Raw genomic sequence first — 23,562 nt, forward strand, 5'->3', positions numbered from 1 at the left:
GCAGGTTCCAGGACAGGCCCCAAAGCTACAAAGAAACCCTATCTTGAAAAACAAAACAAAGCAAAATAAAACAAACAAACAAAAAGAAGAAGTTAGCTACTCTTCCAGAGGACCCACATCAGTTGGCTCATAGCCTCCTGTAACTATAGCTCCAGGGATCAGTGTCCTTTGTGGCCTCTGCACACATATGACATACACTCACACAGATATACACACTTAATCTTTAAAAAGTCAAAATAGAACTTGGTGTGGTGGCCACCCCTTTAGTCGCAGCACTTGGAGGCAGTGACAGGTGGATCTGTGAGTTGGAGACCAGCGTGATCTACTTAGTTAGTTCCATACCAGCCAGGGCAGCATAATCAAGTCCTGTCTCAAAAGAAAATAAGGGGCTGGAGAGATGTCTCAGTGGTCAAGAGCACAGGCTGCTCTTGCAGAGGCTCCAGATTCAGCACATGCACCATGTGATGCATTGTGACCATCTGTAGTTCCCGATCCAGGGGACCTGGTGCCTTCTGGCCTCTACAGGTCCCAGGCATGTGTGCATGATGTACACGGCCTGGCAAAACACTCATACGCATAAAATAAGTCTTAAGGGTTTTTTTTGTTGTTGTTTTGTTTTTGTTTTTAAAAAAAAAAAAACATTTTGAGAAAGGATTTCTCTGGGTAGCTTCAGCTGTCCTGGACCTCATTCTGTAGACCAGGCTGGCCTCGAACTCCCAGAGATCCGCCATTCTCTGCCTCCTGAGTGCTGGGATTAAAGGCCTGTGCCACAATTGCCCTGCTACAGATTTGTGTAATTTTTTTTTTCCTTTGGTTTTTCGTGAGTTTCTCTGTAGTTTTGGAGCCTGTCCTTGAAACTCACTCTGTAGAACAGGCTGGCCTTGAACTCAGCATCCTGTGCACTGTGGGTTTTGTGTGTGTGTGTGTGTGTGTGTGTGTGTGTGTGTGTGTGTGTGTGTGTGTGTGTATTCGAGTGACTTACAGGCTGTGATCCTACTAACCTAACAGAAAGTTCAAGAACCTGGCAGTTGTTTAGTCCATGAGTCTGGATGTCTCAGCTGGTCTTCAGAACACACCAGAATCCTAAGGAAGTAGGCCTAATGCCACTGAAGGGGTAGACTTGCCAACGAGAGTGAGGGCCAGCAGGCAAAGCCAGAGCCTCCATTTTTGTGTCCTTTATGTAGGCTGCCAGGAGCAGGTGTGGGCCCAGAGTTAAGGTGCCTCCTTCTGCTTCAGATGGTCAAGAAAAATCCCCCACGGTCTGTTCAGGGAGCTGCTGAGGCACTGGGACCATTCAGGGCCCACACATCTTGAGAAAACTGACTTTCCCTCCCTGTCACGTGATTCCTGAAAAAAATTTCTTTTAATTTACTGGCTTATAGAATTCTTTCCTAACGTGGTAGGAGGCCCCTAATCTGTGTTTGTGATGTGAGAGGGAATCAATTGTTCAAGGGCTTTGTCGCTGCGATTTGCTTTTGCTTCTTTCATTGTTTGTTTGTTTTTTGTTTTGTTTTGTTTTTTGAGAACATTTCTCTGTGTAGCCCTGGCTGTCCTGGAACTCACTCTGTAGACAAGGCTGGTCTCAATCTCTCTGCCTGCCTCTGCCTCCCAAGTGCTGGGATTAAGGGTGCATACCAGAGCTACTTAGCTGTTATGTTTTTAAACGCTCTCAGGGTAAAGGTTTGCTGAGTGAAAGGGCTGGGCAAAGTGCCTAAATGAACTTCACTGATGCAAGTTCCAAGACTTGCAACAGTAGAGAGACTTGGGGGCTGGTGAGATGGCTCAGCAGGAAAGGCGCTTGCGGCCAAGGCTAACGACCTGAGCTCTGTCCCCAGACTGACATAGTGGGAGGAGAGACCCAACTCTTACAAATTGCCCTCTGGCCTGCACACGCATGCTTTGGCACACATGGCCTCATGCGTACATATGTACAAGCATACAGACATACATCAAGTGATTTCTTAAATTACATTAAGTAATCCTATTATAGTTTTGTCCTCCCTTCTTCTACCCTTTTCCTCCCTTCCTTTCTCTTTTGGTGGGTACCCTAGCCATATTTGTGATACACAGTGTTAGACCTACAGTACTACATGTCCAATGCTACATGCTTCTCTTCAGATCATGTGAACCCAGCGTCTCAAGCAAAAGCCTGCACACCACCCCCTCTGGGAGGTGAGGGTAGAGATAGGCTCTTTTGTTCTCCTGCCTCAACCTCCCAAGTACACCACCATGTCTAAATGGTTTTTCTATAGATTTCTCCAAAGTTCATGTCTTTCTTATTCTAGGAAAAGGTGAGGAATTTAAACCATGGTCTGTGGGAGAGTCCTGCAGGAAGCTGACCCTGGTCTGTCTGTCTGTCTTGCAGGTGGAAAGTGTCTCTGCTGGGCACTCCTCATTGTACAAGGACAGTGGCGCACTCATGGCTTTCAGAGGAGTTCCGGTATATATCACCCGCTCTTGCGTGCCTCTGCTGCCAACCTAGGCTTTTGTGTACTGGGGACACAGGAGGGCATAGACTCCAGGCTTGGGCAAGCACAAACCTGACACACAGTGTCTGTTTAAGAAGATCATAGCCCCCAGAGGATGAGCATCACATGCACTAGAGATGCCAAAGGCACCCCACTGTCCCAAAGGAGCTGTGTGCCTCTGTGTTTATTAGCATTCAACAAGGACATGCGTTTGTCCCGCGCATTAACAAACTGCAACTGCACAGTCGGCGTTCTCCAGAAGCTCCACTTTAAGAATAACTTTTGGCTGGAGGAGGTGGTGCAGGCCTGTAAGCCCGAGCACATCAGAGTCTGAGACAGGAAGACAAGAGTTCAAGGCCTGCCTGCACAATATAGCTGTACTCTGTCTTCAACAAAACAAGACTGAATTTAGAACTGGGGTATAGCTCAGTGTAGAATGAGTGTTTAGTGTGCACTCGGCTCTGAGCTCACGTGAGTGTGCACACGCACACACAGTTAGGACTGAGGTAATCCACAGAAAAGTTGTTATCATGCCCACATGCGGACCTGGGTCTGATGCCTGGAACACACATAAAAGGCTAGGCATGGCGGCATGTGCTTGCAATCCTAGTGCTGTGGGGCAGAGGTGGGCAGATTTTGGGCAGATAGTCTAGCCAAAGCAGGGAGCCCCATGGACCAGTGAGAGACCCTGTTGTAAAAAGCAAAGTGGAAGTCTCCTGAGAAACAAAACCGAAGTTCACCTCTGGCCTACGTGAGTGTACACACACACACACACACACACACACACACACACACTTTTAATCAGTCCATCAGAGCAGACTATATTCTTCCTACCTCTCATTTCCAGAATGTTTCATATACAGTGGGTGGGAAGAGCTGGGGGGGGGGGGGGTCAGGAAGTCAACCCTCACTCTGAAGGTCGCCTGCCCCTACAGATCTCAGAGCTGAAGAACCATGGTATTCTCCAAGCCTTGACCACAGAAACCAGTGGATGGCAGCCAGGTGGTAAGGACTCCAGGGACCCCTAGGGTTTGGGGGGGACTCCGGTCAAAGCCAGCAAGGATCTGCTTTCCCTTGTCTGAATCACCCTTGCTCCGGCCCTTTCAGAATTTTGTATGTATCATTCCCCAACAAAAATTAGAAACAGTGTTGGGTTAGAAGCCAGTTTATCAGTTGAAAGTTTGCTATGTGCTTCCAGGCAAGCCGTGTAATATCAGCTTACAGTGAAGAATTTAAATAACATTTTCTGTTTATGGGGGAGTGCAGGCCAGAGCATGACTTCTTGGAATCAGTCCTCTTCTCCCAGTGTTCAGATCCAAGGCTGAACTCAGGTTACCAACCTTGGAGGCGTGATCCGTCACAAAAACACAGCAGTGAAAATGTAAACACCTCTCATCCTCAAGAACAGTCTGAAAATGAGATGGTACAGAGCCAGGCATGGTGGTCCTCACCTTTAATTTCAGCATTCAGGAGGCAGCGGCAGGTTTGATCTCTATGAGTTCAAGGCCAGCCTGGTCTACAAAATGAGTTCTAGGACAGCTAGGACTGTTTTACAGAGAAGCCCTTCCCCCCCCACCACCAAAAAAGTATTGCTCTTGGCTAATTTCCATTTACCGGATGACTAAATCAGTGCTGTTTAGCTGATGGATAAATGGGAGAGGCAAAATAAAGAAGTCAATTAAATAAATAGTAAAGGAAAGGAAAAGAGAAATATAAACTGCATGTGTTATCCTAGAGATATTTGCTTCACACACATACACACTCACACACACACATGCATGCACACACACTCACTCCTGTGTGTCCCTGTGTCATGTCAGGATCATCTTCTGGCTCCATGAGGACAAGGACAGTGCATACATGGTTTGTCCATCTCTCTCCAGATTTAAGCACCAACTGGATAAGACTAGCTGAGACCTTGAACTTTGTGTTGTGTAACTGTTGTAATGGCAGATTCCCTCGCCCTCTGGCCAGGGTTTCCTCTGCTCCTGGCTCACAGATGTGGTCAAATCACTTGTAGGTGAGAGGTCATTGGGTGAGAGGTAGGTCTATCAATGATAAAGGTGCTCGGAGGCCAGGGTTGAAGGTCGGAAGGCTGTGTCCAGCCCCACCACTTTTCCCTGTCTTCCACACTCCTCACTCAGTTTTGTTTTTTGTTCTTTTAGACAAGGTCTTGTGTAGGCTCATCTTTCCTAGAGCTCATTCTATAGATCAGGCTGGCCTTGAACTTATTGTGATCCCCCTGCCTCTGTCTCCCTATTGCTGGAGTGCACCACCTTGCTCTCTCTCTCTTAAGGAATTATGTATATGCATATATGCATGTGTGTGTGTTTGTGTGTGTGTGTGCACGCACACATCTGTATGAGTGTTGCTGAGTGCACGTGGAGGCCAGAAGAGAGTATTGGATGCCTTGAAGCTAGAGTTACTGTCACCTATGAGCTCCCAGTACAGGTACTAGGAACCAAACTGAGATCCTTTGGAAGAAAAGCAAGTGGTTTTAACTGCTAAACCATCCCTCTCTAGTCTTTCCTCTCTATAGGGAGAGTGAGGATCAAACCTATAGTCTTGCACTTGCTAGGCAGATGCTCCGAGCGAAATCCCCAAGCCTCATTCATCTCTTTTTATTCAGCCTCTTTGTCCCTCATTTTTATCTCCCATAGTTTTGCATGCTAAAGGTTGAACTTCATTTTCTCTATTCGTGCAAGACCAAGTCCTGTCGGCATTATATAACTAAGTCGTTCTGAGTCTGTGTCTGCTACCCCAAGGCTGGAAGTAGCCGGATGGAATGTCTCAGGACCCTGAATCCATTTCATCCCACTCTAACTTGTTGACCCCAAGGCCATGACTGTGTCAATGTCAATAGTGAACGCTGGTTAATCTCTCACCCTAGACTGCATACCCTTGTAAGAAGTTGGAGAATTGGTCATGCTTACAACAGCCCAGTGAGAACTCACAGACGGTTAAGTAATTTGGCCAAAAAAAATATATATATATAGCTAGTAAGCAGCAGCAGTGAGTGATCTCTTCTAGCCATTTTCTCCTCAGTTTTCATTAGCTTTCAGGGTGTTTTATTTAATCTGCATGTCTGTTCTGTCAATCAGTTTTTCATTACCCAGAGGCTGGATAATATTCAGTGGAATGGGGTTTTAAGCAGACATGATGGCACATGCCTGTATCTCCAGCACTTGGGAAGTTGAGGGAGGTAGAAGGGTCAGAAGTTTGAGGTTATTCTTGGCTAGATTGTGAGTTCAAGACCACCCAGGGCTACATGAGACCCTACCTAAGGTCAAGGTTCAGTGAAGTTCAGAAAGGTCTGCATCTGGTGTCTTACCTGCTGTTGGAGTCCCAAATTGGTGAGGGTATCACATGACAAAAGTCATGTGACAGTGTCTCCTCTAGTTCCTGTCCTTTCTGTTTTGTTTTGAGACAGAGTCTAAGTAGACCAGGTTGGCCTGGAACTCTTAGACTTTTAAGAACTCTTAGAGATCTGCCTGCCTCTGCCTCCACCTCCCAAGTGCTGCTATTAAAGATGTGTGACACCATGCCTGACAATTTTTAAATTATATGAATTGTAATTTTCATAAAAGTCAAAATGAATTCTTTTGGAGAGGACAAAAGATATACCCAGGCACCAGGGCCTGTTTGCACAAGGTCATTGAAAGTCATGAATACTCATGATTTAAGAAAAGTTGATTCGATGGCAGACTGAGCAATGACCTGTTTAGCATTCTTTTCAATCTTTTTGTTATTAAAACTTTTTTCTCACTACTATTACTATTTTTAAGACATGGTCTTACCATAGCCTAGGCTAGCCCTAGACTCACAGCAGTCTTCCTGAGTGCTGGGTTTGCAGACATGAACCACTATGCCCGGCTTCAGGTTAGTATTCTATAAGCCCAGCATTTTGTATATTTTGATTCTGGTTGGCACAGTGTCTACTTTCTAATATGTGAGCTTAGTCAGTCATTTGTGGGAGTTCCATTTGAAATTGATATATTTACAAAGATGACACAAACATAAACTCAGCAGTGTATACACATGCATGTTTCATTCATATTTATCAGTTTAAGATGTTCTAGTACTCCAGAGCTAACTACGAGCTTCAGGGCTGTAAGCCAGATGGCTAGAGATCGATCCCTAGAACCACATAAAGGGAGAAGGAGACAACTGACTTCCAGAAGTTGTCTTTTGACCTACACATGTGTGCTATTGTACAGTTGTGCTCACACAAACACAGATATACATCTAATAATAATAATAAGTAAATAAAAATTTTAAAGAAGTTTATTTTTTAATGACTCTAAGCATTGCAGTCATACCAGAAAGTCATACCAGAATGAACACATTTTACCCAAAGTCAAATTTTTTTGTGAAAGCAGAAACAAGTTCCATTATAGCTGTTTCTATTTTGGCACTTCAAATGTACTTATGCTGTAATTATGTGACTTCTAACTTATGGTCTTAAACTTTGGTTTGTGGTGTATGAGAATGGTCTATATTCTGTCAATTATATTTTAAATAAATGCTGATTGTCCGATATCCAGGCAGGAAGTATAGGTGGGACAACCTGACAGGAAGTAGAGGTGGGTCAATGAGAACAGGAGAATTCTGGGAAGGAGGAAGCCTATTCCCCCACAGTTGTGAGCCTGCCACAGAAGAAGCAAGATGTGACTGTGTTGCTGAAAAAGGTACCAATCCCTGTGGCTAACATATACTAGAACAATGGGCTAATATATGTTATAAGAGTTAATAAGGGTCTGATGGAGGAGCAGGAGTCCCTCTCTTGGAGCAAGCAGAGAGAAGTTTCTGTTCAGCAACAGGTAGCAGAGTTGGAAAAAATTAATGCAGAATTTTTACGTGTTCAGTAGCAGCTTGTGCAAGAATTTAATCAAAAGAGAACAAAATTTAAGAAGCTGTATTTGTCTAAAGAGGAGGCTCTGAAGAGACAAAATGCAGTATTGCAAGCTGCACAGGATGAGCTGGGTCACCCTTTGACATGGCTGTGGGAGGCTCAGGCAGAGGTGGAGAATATCAAGGCAATTGCCACAGTCTCTGAGAATACTAAACAAGAAGCTATCGAGGAAGTTTAAAGGCAGTGGAGAGAAGAGGTTGCTTCACTTCAGGCTGTAATGAAAGAGACAATTTGTGACTATGAGCATCAGTTTCTTCTGAGGCTGGAGCAGGAGCAAGCACAGTGGGCACAGTATTGAGAAAATGCAGAGCAGGAAACCGCTGATATGAGAAGGTTGTCTGAAGGTCAAGAGGAAGAAAATTTAGAAAATGAAATGAAAAAGGCCCAAGAAGATGCTGAGAAGATCCGCTCTGTCGTGATGCCCATGGAGAGGGAAATTGCAGCTCTAAAGATAAACTGACAGAAGCTGAAGAGAAGATTAAAGAGCTGGAGGCCTCAAGGGTTATCTGGAGACTGAGAAGTCTTGTAGGACTGATCTGGAGATGTATGTAGCTGTTTTGAACACTCAGAAATCTGTTCTACAGGAAGATGCTGAGAAATTGAGGAAAGAATTGCATGAAGTTTGCCATCTCTTGGAGCAAGAACGACAGCAGCACAATCAGTTAAAACATACATGGCAGAAGGCCAACGACCAGTTTCTGGAATCTTTGTTTGCTGATGAGAGACATGCAGTGAATGGAGATTGTGCTAACTTCTGAGCAGCTCCGACAAGTTGAAGAAATGAAGAAGATCAGGAGGATGAACAACAGAGGCTTAGTAAGAGAAATGATAACAAAAAACAGATGCTGAAGAAGAAGTAAAAGTACCAGTAGTGTGTGCTTTAGCTCACAAAGAATCTTCAGCAGCATTATCGTATGAAGAGAAGCATTAGACAGCACCCATGGGTCAGTCCGTTCCTTAGATGCAGACTTGCTGTTACCATCTGGAGATCCAGTCAGTAAAGCGGACAACGACATGTTTAAAGATGGACTCCAGAGAGCTCAGTCTACAGACAGCTTGGGAACATCAAGCTCATTGCAATCAAAAGCATTAGGCTGTAACTACAAAGCAAAGTCTGCTGGAAACTTGGATGAGTCGGATTCTGGACCACTGGTTGGAGCAGATTATGTGTTTGAGAACTTTGATACTGTGTCCCTTGGGTCACTGCAGATGCCAAGTGGATTTATGTTAACCAAAAGATCAAGAAAGAGCAATTAAGGCAATGACGTCTGAACAGGAGGAGACAGCATCCCTCCTCTCCAGCATCACCCAAGGTATGGAGAGTGCATATGTTTCTCCCAGTGGTTACCACTTAGTGAGTGAGACCGAACGGAATCTCCTGCAGAAAGGGGTACATAATGCTGGAAATAAGCTTGGTAGACATTGTGATATGTGTTCCAATTATGAAAAACAGTTACAAGGAATTCAGATTCAGGAAGCTGAAACAAAGGACCAGGTGAAAAAGCTGCAAGTCATGCTAAGGCAAGCCAGTGACCAGCTAGAGAAGACAGCGAAGGAGAAACAAGAGGTAGAGGACTTTATCAAACAGAGCACCGAGGACTCAAGCCACCAGGTACCTGCACTTGTACTGGAAGAGTTACAACAGAGCTTTTCTCAAGCAAAGAGGGATGTTCAGGAACAGATGGCGGTGTTGATGCGGTCACGTGAACAGGTTCCGGAAGAGCTGGTGAGGTTACAGAAAGACAATGACAGCCTCCAGGGGAAGCATAGCTTGCATGTGTCATTATAGCTAGCAGAAGACTTCATTCTCCTAGATACTGTGGAGGTGCTCCGGGAATTGGTGTTAAAATACCGTGAGAACATCGTGTGCGGACAGCAGCAGACCACATGCAGGAGAAGCTGAAGGCCGAAATACTGTTCCTAAAAGAACAGATCCAAGCAGAGCAGTGTTTAAAAGAAAACCTTGAAGAGACTCTACAGCTGGAAATAGAGAACTGCAAGGAGGAAATGGCTTCCATTTCTAGTCTAAAAGCTGAATTATAAAGAATAAAGGTTGAAAAGGGACAGTTGGAGTCTACATTAAGAGAGAAGTCCCAACAACTTGAGAGGAAATCAGCATAACAGAGATAATACTAAATGGAAATAGCATGCCTGGTGAAGGGGGACACACTTGTACACCCAGCACTCAAAGGCGAGGTCGGAGGATTGCTAAAGGTTTGAAGATAGCCTGTTCTACATAGAATGTTCCAGACTAGCTAGGGCTACATAGGGGAGATCGTGTCGATGAATAAATAAATGCATGTAGCAGACATAGTTATAGTTAAGAGAAAATGGGCTAGAGATGAAGCTCAGTTGGTAGCTCTCTGTAGCCCAGGATGGGTTTGAAATCGTAGATCCCCCTGCCTCTGTCTCCAGAGTGCTGGGACTAAAGGCCAGCATGGCCCATCCATGCTCTCTTTAATCAGATCTCTAGCCCAGTTCTCTTATGACAGAAGCACTGAGGCTTCGCAGGAAGCTGTTTCCAACCTGTTAATGAGGAAAAGGAGAGAAAGGGAAATAATAGGTACTCCTGTAGCTGTGGGCCCATGGAGCTTGATGTGGACTCAAAGGGATCTTCTGTCTCAACAACAACCAAAACTAGTCATCTAAACAAAACCTCACACCATCTTGTGAATGGCAAGTTGCTGGCCACAGGGGTGGTTTCTGTTGGGAAGGATCCTGTGCAGTGGAAATGACATCGCAGTGCCCTGTGTGCTTTACAGGGTCACAGTGGGAAGTTACTCACTCATTTTTCCTTTTATTTTTTGTGCAGTCCTTTCTTTCTTGCTTGCTTGCTTCCTTTCTTCCTTTCTGTTTTTTCATTTCCTTTCCTTTTCTCTTTCTTTCTTTCTTCTTTTTTCTTTTTTTTTCTTATTTTTTTTTTTTGAAACAAGGTGAATCCCAAGTTGGCAATGCATAAACTCACAGATATGTGCCTGCCTCTGCCTCCCAAGTGCTGGGATTAAAGGCTTGTACCACCATGCCTGGCTCACCTTTCCATTAGCCAGAATTAAAATATTTTTGCCTTTTCTTCAAATCTGACACATTAGATTTTGATGAAGATATGTTACCTTTTTTTCTTTTCTTTTCTTTTCTTTTTTTTTCATTTTTCAAGACAGGGTTTCTCTGTGTAGCTTTGGTGCCTGTCCTGTAAATAGCTCTTGTAGACCAGGCTGACCTCAAACTCACAAAGATCCGCCTGCCTCTGCCTCCCAAGTGCTGGGATTAAAGGAATGTGCCACCACTGCCTGGCATTTTTTTTATGTGAGACTGAAGAGGTAGCTCAGTGGTTACTAGTGCTTTCTGCTGTTTCAGAGAATTAGAGTTCATTTCTAAATACCCTGGTCAGGTGGCTCAGAACTATCCATGATGGCAGCTCCAAGGAATCCAACGTCCTCTTCGGCCATTACTGCCACCTGCAGGCACATGTGCATGCATTCACATAGATATACACACAAATAAATAATAAACAAATAGCCTATTTTTGTTTTTTAGTATTAGATAGGGTCTCCTGTATCCCCAACTGCCTTCTGATTCTCCACCTCTCACGTGCTAGGATTCCACCCACACACCCCCATACCTGGTGTGTGCAGTATTAGGGACTGAACCAAGGGCTTTATGTGTGTTAGGCAAGCACTCTACCACATAAGCCACATCCCAAGCCCAAAATGACTTTAAAGATTGTTCCTTCAGCTTTCTCTGGACAACTCTATTCCTTTGCCCTCTGCTCCTGTGCTGAGGCCTCCCTGGGGATCCTGTGGATGTGGTATTCCCTGTACCGTTTGGGTGCCCTGGAGATCCCTGTGGATGTGATGCTCCCCGTACCCTTTGGCCTCCCTGGGGATCCCTGTGACCATGATGCTCACCGTGACCGTTTTCTCTGGCTCTGCAATGTCTACGCACTTCTTTTTATCTTCCTGGTGTCTCTAACGAAGCCACCAGGATTTGGACATGACAACCTGATCTAACGCTTACTGCCTCCTGAAGGCCATTTGAAGGACAGCTGTGGTTTGGAGGGAAGGGCCCTGGGAGAACAGCCTTCCAGACTCAGATCTCACAGAGCCTCCTTTTCTCGCTGTTGCAGTTGTAAACCTGGAGGTGCTCAGAGCCCAGGAAGAATGGGAGGTGGTGGACACCATCCATCCAGACACAGGTAAGTCCAGCACAGCCGTCATCAGGATCCCATGCGGTCAGCAGTGACCGGGCATAGACGTTTAGTCCATGCCTGGTCCCATTTTAGCTGTGTGACACAGAATAAAGTCCCTTCCACAGATCCTGAGAAGATAGCCTACTACATGAAGTAGGGAAGGAACGCCACAGCACAAGGCTGCCATTGCCACTAAGGGGAGAAGAGAGAGTCTTGGTCAGGGTTAGCCCCTGAAGGGGGCAGGGAAGGGGGCAGAGAATGAGGGACCCTGTAGCTGCCATCTGCTGGCAGTCTCTGAAGGCTGGGAAGAATTGCCTCAAGTCCTATACTGACAGGTTTAGATGGAGCTGTAGAAGGGTAGAGATTATCTGGGTCTCTCCCGAGCTTCACCAAGCCCAGGAGAAATGTCACACCTCTCTGTGTGTGACACCTGTGTTGCTGGTGACAAGTTGGTAGCCAGTGCTTGGTTTAGAGGTGACAACCAGTTGTCCATCAGTGGGTATTTGCTGTCAGGATAACTACTATCCCAAATCCTCAGGTGTCTTCTCTTTTTACCTAGAGAGTGGGATCAGCTCCCAGCAGCCTGGCCAGCTCATCTCCTTCAGCGAGGCTCTGCAGCACTTTCAGACCCTGGACCTCTCCTCCTTCAAGGTGGCTGTAGGGAAGTATTGGTGTCCAGCATGCAGCTGTTTTCTAAACTTTCTGGACACTGATCTTTTCTCACCTAAGAAATCTTGGGGTACAGGATCTCAAGTAGCAAAAGAATCAGATTTGGTGGCTTCCATCTATAATCCCAGCATTAGAGGAACTCAGGCAAGAGGGTTGTCTCATACTTAAGGCCAGCTACAGCATGTGCTCCAAGCTAAGCACCCATGGCTGACTAATAGATTATGTGTGTGCAGATTCTTTGTGGTGACCAGAAGCTGTTAGGTCCTCTGGAACAGGTGGTTGTGAGCCACCTTGTAAGAGGAGACTATTCATTTCTTCCCGGCTTCCCAGACCAAAAATAATCACAGAGAAACTGTATTACTTAAATCACTGCTTGGCCTATTAGCTCTAGCTTCTTATTGGCTAACCTTACATCTTAAATTAACCCATTTCTATTAATCTGTGTATCGCCATGTGACTGTGGCTTACTGGCAAGTTTCCGGCATGTCTGTCTCCAGTGGGTGGCTACATGGCTTCTCATTGATTCCACCTACTCTCTCTCTATATATATATATATATCTCTTCCAGCCTGTCTATGTTCTGTTAAGCCCCATTGACCAAAAGTAGCTTCTTTATTAACCAATAAAAGCAACACATATACAGAAGGGACTTCCCACACCATTTCCCCTTTTCTGTTTAAATAAAAAGGAAGGTTTTAACATAGTAAAATTACATATAACAAAACAGGTATAAAGCAAGAATTACAGTTACAATATTTATAACTTATTTATCTTTTATCATAGCTAAAGAAAGCTATAATTATAACTTCTATTCTTCAACTCCATCAAAGACTCCAGAAGGATATAATATTACCTAAGTTAACAGGAAGTGCATTGTAAGCAACTAGAATTGACAGAGACATCTTGCTACCTGGACAGTCACCCAAAATTCTTCTGTAACATTGGGACACCCATCTTCAGCCTACAGGACCATAGTGTCTGGCAGACTTTTCGGTGAAGCAGGAGATTTCAAAGACAGTTCCACCTACATTGGCAGTTTGTCAGTCACTTTTTTCTGTGTCCTCAGAATGTCTGGCAGTTCTTTAATGAAGCAGGAACCCTGAAGGATGGTCTCACCTTTAGGCAAGTTCAGCAGTCATTTTTCTGTGAGTCCTGCATGTCCAGTTTATACAGAAACCATCAAGCAGACCAGACAAGAGCAGGTTTTTGCCCAAATGGCTAGCAAACTCCATAAGGGGCCTCTTCAATGCCCATCATCCTCTTGAAGTAGATTGGTGCTGCCAGGAGCAGATGAATCTTATGTCATGAAAAGTCCTAAGTTCTTAAAACATTTTAAATGCCATATTCTGTAGTCTTTGAAAGATCTCAAGAATACCTATCCATCTGACATATAACTCTGTACATCTAGAAAACCTAACTAACATGACTACAAGCTTGACTATTATAGGTGACTCTCTATTAACCTATATTTCTTAATTATACATTACATTTTAAATGAGCTATACAAACACAATACCTTAATCAAGAGCATTTATAATATATATATATATAACAAAATTGATCTTAAATTTGTATCAATAAACCAACTTCTATACAAATCTCTATAGCATATCCCCCTTTAAATGTAAACAAACATTTATAAACAATTATTTGGGAATTTGGGTATAGTTCTCTCCAAACTGCTTCCTACTTTTTGTTTGGCAAAGTAATTTTGGGGGGTGTTTACTGCAACCTTTTTGGGGGGTTTTGGTCCATAAAACCACATTAGTCTGGAAGGAGTCCACAGGTTCTCATCCTCTGTGGAAAAAAAGAACCTCTTTTTCAAAGCAACAAATCCTTAGACCCAAATTTTGAAGTCAAGATACCTTTTGTGTGTGTGTGTGTGTGTGTGTGTGTGTGTGTGTGTATTGGTTTAGCTTAGCAGCCCATACAATGAAATGTCTCTTTGTACTTAGCACCTTCACATTCAAAAATTCAAAGGAAACACAATAATACACATAATCCAGACTCTATCTATTTTATATTTACATGGCTTCGCTTTTTTTACTCCTTTCGACCTATGACTGTCTGTACTGTGTCTCTTTAAATATTTTGTTTTGTTTTGTTTTTTATTTAGACAAAAAAGAAGAGGTGATGTGGGAGGTGATTATGCTATGAATATGTTTTATTGCCATTGGTTAATAAGGAAGCTGCTTCCGGCCAATGGCTTAACAGAGTAAAGCCAGGCTGAAAGATATATATAGAAAGAGTAGGCAGAGTCAGAGAGAAGCTATGTAGCCACCCGTAGGAGACAGATGCTCCAGAACCTTCCCAGTAAGCCACAGCCACGTGGTGATATACAGATTAATAGATTTTGGTTAATCTGAGATATAAGAATAAGCCAGAAATAAGCTTAAGGTATTGGCCAACAGTATTGCAATTAATATAGATTCTTTGTGATTATTTTGGGAATCTGGGCAGCCAGGAAACGAGCATGTAGCCTCCCTCAACACCACCTGATGTGATATTGGTGCTGGGAACCAAACCCAGGTCTTTTGGGAGAACAAGTGCTCTCATTAACCCATGAACCATCTTTGAAAACCATGTAGGGTCCTGCCAGCCTTTGTGGAACTGAACCTGAGGAGCTCTTGCAGCCCTGTGACTCAGAACATGTGCAGATGTCTCCTGGGTTTTCCTCCATGAGATGGGAAGTAGTGGAATCAAAGACCAGGTAGCTCCTTAGGAGGGAAGACAGACTGTCTAAGGAACAGGGTACTAATGATTCATGGCAAAGAAGGAATATTCCCTGTAGGAGCCAGGAGCTGTTTGGGAATTTCATTAAATTTATTTACTTTTGGAACAGTCTTGTTATGTAGCCCTGGCTAAATTGGTACTCACTATGTTGCCAGGGTTGGCAATGAACTCGAGGCAATCCTCTTTCCTCTCCTCTCAAGTATTGGCGTTAGAAGCATGCACCACCACACCCAATATGATCTAGAAATTTAGGAAAGATGCTGGGGGCTGGAGAGATAGATGGCTTAGCAGTTAAGAGCACTTGTTTTGGCAGAGGTCTCGGGTTTGATTCCCAAAACCTACATGTCAGCTCACAACCGTCCATTACTTCAAGCCAGGGGATTTGATATCCTTTTCTGACCAACCCAGGCACCAGGAACCCACATGGTGCACAGACATTCATTTAGCAAAGCACTCATATACATAAAATATTTTTTTTTTAAAAAATGTCAGTACTAAGTATGGTGGCATATATTTGTAATTCTAGCACTTAAGAGGCTGAGGCAGGAAACTATCATAAATTCAAGGCCAGCTTGAGCTACATAGAGAGAAACTTTGCCTTACAAAAGTTGTGTAACAGGTGGGCAGTGGTACCCAGCACTCAGCAGGCAGAGGCAGGCAGATCACTGAGTGTGAGGACTGCCTGGTCTACAGAGTGAGTTCCAAGACAGCTAGAGCTGTTACATACAGAAACCCTGTCTTGGGGGGAAAAAAAAGAAGGAAGGAAGGAAGGAAGGAAGGAAGGAAGGAAGGAAGGAAGGAAGGAAGGAAGAAAAGGTTGTGTGGGGCAATAAGAGGACTCACTGGGTAAAGGCTCTTGCCTTACAAGCTGCATGGCCTGAGATTGATCTCCAGAACCCACTGAAAGGTGGGAAGAGACCTGATCTCCACACACGAGTCATGACATGTATGGCCCTCACACACATCATGAGTACATACACCGACACTAAAGTGGGGCTGGAAAAGGAGTATTAGGGGAATAAGCACACTAGGGGAATGTGGGCTTGAGTAGTCAGTCTGAAGCCTGGATCACTGGTACAGAAGGCCAGAAGATGCCAAACCCAGCACTTGGTAAGGCAGGCAGTGGTGCCCTGACTTTGGGGAGCCAGCATGATGTAGTTTAGAAGGAACATCTAACTCATATAGCCATATGAAGGGTAGACAGCCTTGCTGAGATTACTAGCTGGCTTTTACCTGGACATATCTGAGATTCCCTGTGGCCACAGCTAAGCCTCCCTGATTGTCAATAGCTAGTTCTGAAAAAGTCCAGAAGACCAAATGGAGAGAACTGCCTGGGATGTCTACACCTAAGGACACCTTGCCAAGGGTCTGGGAGCTGAAAGTGCCTGTCTCTGCAGTCTTAGTGACTTCTGACTCCTTCCTGGCCCAAACACTAGCTGAGGGGGCAGTCTCTGCTTGATAAAAGTTTTAATAGCTTGCCTGTGCTTTTCTTCCCAGAAAAGAATCCAGCCAACTATTCGAAGGACTGGGCTCGCCGCCCTCCGGCATTGCCTCTTTGGGCCACCAAAGCTGCACCAGGACCTTCGGGAAGAAAGAGACTTGGTCCTCACCATTGCTCAGTGTGAGTGCTAGGGGCAGCTCCAAGGCACACGGTGAGGCTTTTGCCTATTCAGATTGCCATGAACACAGGCATGTTGGTAGCTTGTCTTGAACTTAGTCCAATTCCCCATTCTCCAGGGAGCACTGGTTTCTCCCTGGGGACAGCCTAGCAGAAAGGGTATGTGTGTTTTGGAGCAGGTGGCCTGGACAGCCAAGACCCAATGCATGGCCGAGTGCTGCGGACCATCTACAAGAAGCTAACTGGCTCCAAGTTCGACTGTGCCCTTCATGGAGACCACTGGGAAGACCTGGGCTTTCAGGGTGAGAGAAAAGCGCCTGTCTTGCTTTCCTTGTCCGATTGATTCCGGATTCCAGAGGACAGGTCATCTTGAGTGAGGAGAAACATCTAGGAGGGTCCAGAAGAGGCAAGGGCCCTAGGGGCAGCACATAGGAATGTCCCTTGGAGCTCTCCCATCTGTTAGGAAATACCTTTGTGGTGTGAGATGGGGTATACGGAATATTATTTGAATCTGGTTGTGTTCTTTCCTCTTTTTAAATGAAAATGTATTCTAGCTATTTTAAATTGAAACAATTACTTCCCTTGCCTTTGAATTATACTTTTTTTTTTTTTTTGAGACAGGTTATAGCCTAGCCTGATCTCAGAACTCTTGTGCTCAGACTATAGCTGAGCATGACCTTGGATTTTGATCCTTCTGCTTCCCCCTCCCTGGTTGGTAGTCCCACCAACCCGTTTATATAGAACTGAACATTTGGCCCAGGGCTTTTTTACAGGTAAGATAAGCGGTCTGTTCACTGAGCTGCATCCACAGCTCTATACTGTTTTTTCCCCAAATCTCATCATTACATTTGTAAAGAATAAAAAACCATATTGTGCTGGGCAGTGGTGGTGCACGCCTTTGATCTCAGCACTCAGGAGGCAGAGGCAGGCAGATCTCTGTGGGTTTGAGGCCAACCTGGTCTATAGAGTGAGTTCCAGAACAGCCAAGGCTACATAGAGAAACCCTGTCTTGAATGCCCCCTCCCCAAAAAAAGAAGATACAGTTTAATACACCTACACTTTCAGTACTGGAGAAATGGAGGCAGTGGATCAGAATTTTAAGGTCATGCTCAGGTACATAACAGGTTAGAGGCCAGCTTGGACTCCACGTGACCATGTCTCAGCCATAATAGAGTGACTCAGAACAAGCATGGCTCTGTTATCTTGTAGTTCTATGGCCAGTCTGATAGGACTCAGTGAGAGGACCCAGAGGTCAGCAGTGCTGACTTCATTGTGGGGGACCCAGGAGACAATCTCCTGGACCCCTCTCATGTGCACCGAGTCCACCCAGGTACCCCAAGACTCTTCCCTCTCTGCTGATAGCAGCCTTGATTTTGCTGGCATCTTCATCTCCTTTATCACGTAGTGTGTTCCTACATTCAGAGGTTTAAAGTATGGACATCTTTGGAAGCGGGGATTATTCTAATCCCTCAGGTACTTGGAGCATCTGCCTTACCTCAAATGTTGTTCAAGGTGAGATAGATTATCCTTGTTTTTGCTACAGTGTATGTTCAGTTGTCCCTGGGCACTCTGGGCAATGTGTTAAGGGTCTGGGCCTTGTCTATCCCGTCTCTTCTCACAGGCCTCCTCCACTACTGGGTCAGGGAGTAAGGACCGACATCACTCACTGGGTGAAAGCCCAAATATTGAGTTCATCTTCCACAAACACCACTAGCTGGGAGGACTCTGTTACTATTCTCCCGTGTCCCCTCCACTGAAGGGGTGTGGGGGGAGGGGCTCCTTACAGCGTAAAGGCTGAGCTCCTCACCTGGCTTTCTTTAATGCAGCTAAGGGTTCCTGGGTTCAGTCGGACAAGGGAAGAAACGTGAGCCCTCACTGGGGCTGCATGTATCTCCATAGTGTTTGGTTAGAGCAGGTTAGATCTGCCTTGCTAGCCGCCCCTCTCCCATCCCTTTGGCTAGAGAGAGTCAGCTTTTCTGGGGCCTTTTTTTTTCTGCTCTCAGTCTATTTTCTGTTGCTGTCACTAAATACTCAAGACTGGGTAATGTGTAGAAATTAGAAGCTGATGTGGCTCGAGGTTCTGATGACTGTGAAGTCTGACGAGCATGGCTTCAGAATGCCCTCGGTGGGGCCTTCTCACTGTGTCCTAACATGGTAGAGATACAGGAGAAAGGACAGGCCTGTGTCAGCTTTAGTCTTTCTTCCTCTTTTTGCCTTTCCGGTCTCTCTGTCGGCCTTGAACTTTCTCTGCAGACAAGGATGACCTTGAATGTCTCAGCCTCCTGCCTCTACCTCTCAGGTGCTGGGATAGCAGGCAGGTTGACAAACATGTCCAGTTTATACCTTGCTAGAGATGGAACCCAGGGTCCCGTGTATGGCAGGCAATCACTCTGCCTGCTAAGCTACACCCCAGCACCTGTCTTGGTGAAAACCTTGCTGGTAGTTGTGTGGGGAAATGACTACAGAAGGCTGTGGGAACAGAAGAGCGCTGCCAGGGCTGTCCCGAGTGCCGGAGGACGGGCTCCTTTGGTCCCGTAGAGCCCAGGGCTGTCCCGAGTGCCGGAGGACGGGCTCCTTTGGTCCCATAGAGCCCAGGGCTGTCCCGAGTGCCGGAGGACGGGCTCCTTTGGTCCCGTAGAGCCCAGGGCAGTCCAAAGTGCCGGAGGACAGGCTGCTTTGGTCCCGTAGAGCCCATCACGAGTGTGTCTGGAAAGGGGCTGTGCAGGGTCAGTGCCAGGGCAGTTACCAAGCCGTGTCCTGGGAGCTCAAGGGATCCAGGGTCCACCCTCACTCACGGTCACACCCTGGTTTCTGCCACAGGAGCAAATCCAGCTACAGACCTGAGAGGGGCAGGCTTCCTTGCCCTCCTGCATCTGCTGTATCTGGTAATGGACTCAAAGACATTGCTGATGGCCCAGGAGATCTTCCGCCTGTCTCATCACCACATCCAGGTAGGATTCTGGGGGGAAGACAGAGGAGAAGGCTGGGGAATGAGAACCCGAGCAGCCAGGAAGACTGCGTAGTTCAGCATCAGGATGGTGGAGATGAGCCAGGAGTGGCTTCTCTGTCAGATGCTTTAGAATCTGAGCTCCACCATTCATTAGCTGGGAGTCTTTAGCAAATCATTCAGCCTCTCAGAGTGTTGATTTCCTCATCTGCTGTTGGAGGAGGGGGCAAGAGGCTGCTTATTGGTTTCTGGCCACCCAACTAGCTTAGACCCGAAATAATTACACAGAAACTGTATTAATTAAATCATTGCTTGGTCCATTAGTTTTAGCTTCTTATTGGCTAACTCTTATATTAATTTAACCCACTTCTAGTAATCTGTATATCGCCATATGGCTGTAGCTTACCAGGTAAAGTTTCCAGCATTTGTCTCTGGCAGTGGCTCCATGGCTTCTCTCTGACTCTGTCTTCCTTCTCCCAGCATAGTTCTGTTCTACCTTTGCCATAGGCTCCAAGCAGTTCTTTATTCATTAACCAATAAAAGCAACACATAGACAGAAGGACCCTCCACACTATTTCCCCTTTTCTGTTTAAACAAAAAGGAAGGCTTTAACATAGTAAAATTACATAAAACAAAACAGTTATCAAACAAGAATTACAGTTACAATATTTTTATTTACTTTGTCTTTTATCATAACTAAGAAAAACTATAACTACCTATCTATTCTTCAACTCCATCAAAGACTCCAGAAGGATATAATATTACCTAAGTAAACAGGAAGTGCATTGTAAGCAACTTCCAAAACTCTAGAATTGATAGAGACACCTTGCTACCTGGACAGTCACCCAAAGTTCTTCTGTACTGTTGGGGCATCCATCTTCAGCCTACAGGCCCATAGTATCTGACAGACTTTCCCATGAAGCAGGAAATTTTAAAGACAGTTCCACCTATATTAGCAGTTTGTCGGTAACTTTCTTCTGTGTCCTGCAGAACATCTGGCAGACTCTTTCATGTAACAGGAACCCCAAAGGACCATCTCACCTTTAGTCAAATTCAGCAGTTATTTTTCTGTGGGTCCCGCACGTCCAGTTTATCAAGCAGTCCAGGAAAGAGCAGTTTCTTGCCCATATTACTAACCAACTCCATAAGGAGCCTCTTCAATGCCCATCTTCTTCTTGAAGTAGCATGGTCCTGCCAGGAGCAGATGTGTCTCATTGTCATGAAAAGTTCTAAGTTATTAAAACATTTTAAATGCCATATTCTGAAGATCTCTGAAAGATTTGAAGAATACCTATCTAACTGAAATATATCTCTATAGATCTAGAAAATCTAACTAACATGACTACAAGCTTGACTATTATAGATGAACTATTAACTTATTTTTTCTGTTAACTTATATTTCTTAATTATACATTACATTTTTAAATGAGCTACACAAACACAATACCTTAATCAAGACCAGAAATACATATAACAAAATTGACTTTAAATTTGTATCAATAAACCAAGATCCATACCAATGCAAATTATTTATATCTATATCATATCCCCTTTTAAATGTAAACAAATATTTATAGACAATATTTGGGTATATGGGCATAGTTTTTTTCATACTGCTTCTTGCTAATTGTTGGGCGTAGTAATTTTGGGGAGGTGTTCATGGCGGCCATCAGGGGTCTTGTTCCATCAAACCACACCAGTCTGGAAGCAATCCATAGGTTCTCACCCTCTGTGGAAACAAGAAAAGAACCTCTTTTCCAAAGCAACATATCCTTAGACCCAAATTTGGAAGTCATGATACCTTTATAATATACATGCTGGTTTAGCTTAGCAGCCCATACAATGAAATGCCTCTCTGTACTTAGCTCATTCACAGTCAAAAAATTCAAAGATAACACAATAATATACATAATCCAGGCTCTCTGTGAATTTTCCATTATTACGTGGCTTATTTTCCTTTACTCGTTTTAATCTATGACTATCTGTACTGTCTTTTTAAAGACTTTTCCATTTTTTTAAAGCATTAACTTTATTTTATGATTCTTTTTACTCTTTTTCTTCTCCCTTCCAAGCCTATATGCATTTATGCAACACTGTGACCCATTTAGAGGTCATTTATGTCTGAATCTATCCTATTATATATCTGTAATTTTTTACTGTCCAGGAGCACTTCTTAAAATGCTAAGCACTTCTTAAAACTCAAGCTGCACCATTACTATGGTATATACAGTACTACCTGCTTTCCTGCTCAGTCCATCATGGTGGAGCCACTCGCGCCTCTGAGAGCCATGCACGCAGCCCCATTCTCAGGTACACAGGCAGTCCATGTCACCATTAAGCTGCAGCAGTCTGCTTACAAACCTCATCCAAATATTCTGTCTCCCAAAAGAGCCAGAGGTCACACTGGCAGCAAGTCTCAGAAAGCCAGCATTTCAAAAATGTCATGGCTGAATCAGGAAAACTTCTCTTAAGGGAGGTGCGGCACACCACCAGCGGACAGCAAGAAGCTGTGTTAAATTCTGTATTTTTGTGTCTAGAATTCCTTTTCAAACTCTCTCGGGTTTTAAGTGGATTTTAGTTGGCTACATTAGTGCCAATCTGTTGGAGGAGGGGGCAAGAGGCTGCTTGTTGATTTCTGGCCACCCAACTAGCTTAGACCCGAAATAATCACACAGAAACTGTATTAATTAAATCACTGCTTGACTCATTAACTCTAGCTTCTTATTGGCTAACTCTTACATTATTTTAACCCATTTCTAGTAATCTGTATATCGCTATGTAGCTATGGCTTACCCGGTAAAGTTTCCAGCATCTGTCTCTGGTAGCTCCATGGCTTCTCTCTGATTCTGCCCTTCTTCTCCCAGAATACAGCCTAGCTTTCCCCACCTAGTTCTGTTCTGCCCTAGCCATAGGCGCAAAGAAGTTCTTTATTTATTAACCAATAAAAGCAATACATAGACAGAAGGACCTCCCACACCAATCTGCTGCAGAGAAATCATGAAGACTTGTGCTTAGTTCTTTCCGTTGCTGTGGCAGAGTATGCTGGCAAGAATTGAGGAAGGAGAAAGGAAGGAAGGAAGGAAAGAAGAAAGGAAGGAAAGAAGGAAGGAAAGATTGTTTATTTGGTTGGTTGGTTGATTGGTTGATTGGTTGGTTCTTCAAGACAGGGTTCCTTTATGTAGCCCTAGCTATTCTGAAACTCACTTTACAGACCAGGCTGGCCACAAACTCAAAGATCTGCCTCTTCTGCCTTCTAAGGAAGGGTTTGTTTCTGCTCCTAGTTTGATGTTCTAGTGCACCAATGCCAGGGAGTCACAGCCGCAGGAGCTTTGGGAGGCAGCTGGTCACATTGCACCACAGTCAAGAAACTGGACAATAACTGCAGGAATGCTAAGTGGGCGGCTCACTCTGTCCGGTTCATATGGTTCCAGATCCCCTGCCTAGGGAATGGGGCTGCCCACAGTTGAGATGCATGTCTCCATGTCAGCAACATGATGAAGATCATCTGTCGTTAGCGTGCCCAAGGGCCCATATCCCAGGTGACTCCAGACACTGGCCATTTGTCAGCAGTAACCGTCATGAGAGTTAGCTGGCCCACTGGGAATATTCAGTTGTCTATGATCGTATGCACAAAGGGGTTGCTGCTTCCGGTGCTGGTAGCTTCTTTAAACTCTGAAGGGACAGGGTTAGTTTTGGGGTGACCCATAGTCTTAACTATCAGCCCAGTAATGGCTTTGATAACCCCTTATTCTCTCCTGCCCTTTGGGGATAGGTCTGGTAGTTTTCGCATGTAGTGAAAAATAGTATTGACTCCAAGAAAACAGATGTGGCCTGCTTCCTTCCATTTGTCTACCCAAACTCCTGGGGCTAGAAATTCATTCATTCGGTGAACAAAGATCTCTTCCACACTGCCCCCCACTACTTATTCTTCATGGTGCTTGGGATGTCAGAGAACAAAGCAGACTAGGAGGACAGACAGCAAAGACGACAAACTGATATTCTAAATGAATCCCAGAGCAGAGGAAAGGGG

General features: G+C 44.7%; 1 protein-coding gene and 1 pseudogene across 6 annotated transcripts in view; both read left to right on the plus strand.

The window, feature by feature from the left end:
• Elmod3 (ELMO domain containing 3) overlaps positions 1–23,562 on the plus strand; it is a 42,292-nt gene that overhangs the window by 7,374 nt on the left and 11,356 nt on the right. For all 6 annotated transcript variants that reach the window (XM_087907129.1, XM_087907128.1, XM_087907132.1 and 3 more), the window contains 7 exons: positions 2,366–2,440; positions 3,404–3,473; positions 11,504–11,572; positions 12,126–12,217; positions 16,465–16,588; positions 16,765–16,887; positions 19,406–19,536. In XM_087907129.1, the coding sequence (XP_087763255.1) occupies positions 2,366–2,440; positions 3,404–3,473; positions 11,504–11,572; positions 12,126–12,217; positions 16,465–16,588; positions 16,765–16,887; positions 19,406–19,536 (684 nt within the window). The remainder of the gene's footprint in view (positions 1–2,365; positions 2,441–3,403; positions 3,474–11,503; positions 11,573–12,125; positions 12,218–16,464; positions 16,589–16,764; positions 16,888–19,405; positions 19,537–23,562) is intronic.
• On the plus strand, positions 6,799–9,535 carry LOC125403021 (rab GTPase-binding effector protein 1 pseudogene; annotated as a pseudogene).

Source organism: Myodes glareolus, chromosome 6, assembly GCF_982192425.1.
Source record: "Myodes glareolus chromosome 6, mMyoGla1.1, whole genome shotgun sequence".
Taxonomy (NCBI): domain Eukaryota; kingdom Metazoa; phylum Chordata; class Mammalia; order Rodentia; family Cricetidae; genus Myodes; species Myodes glareolus.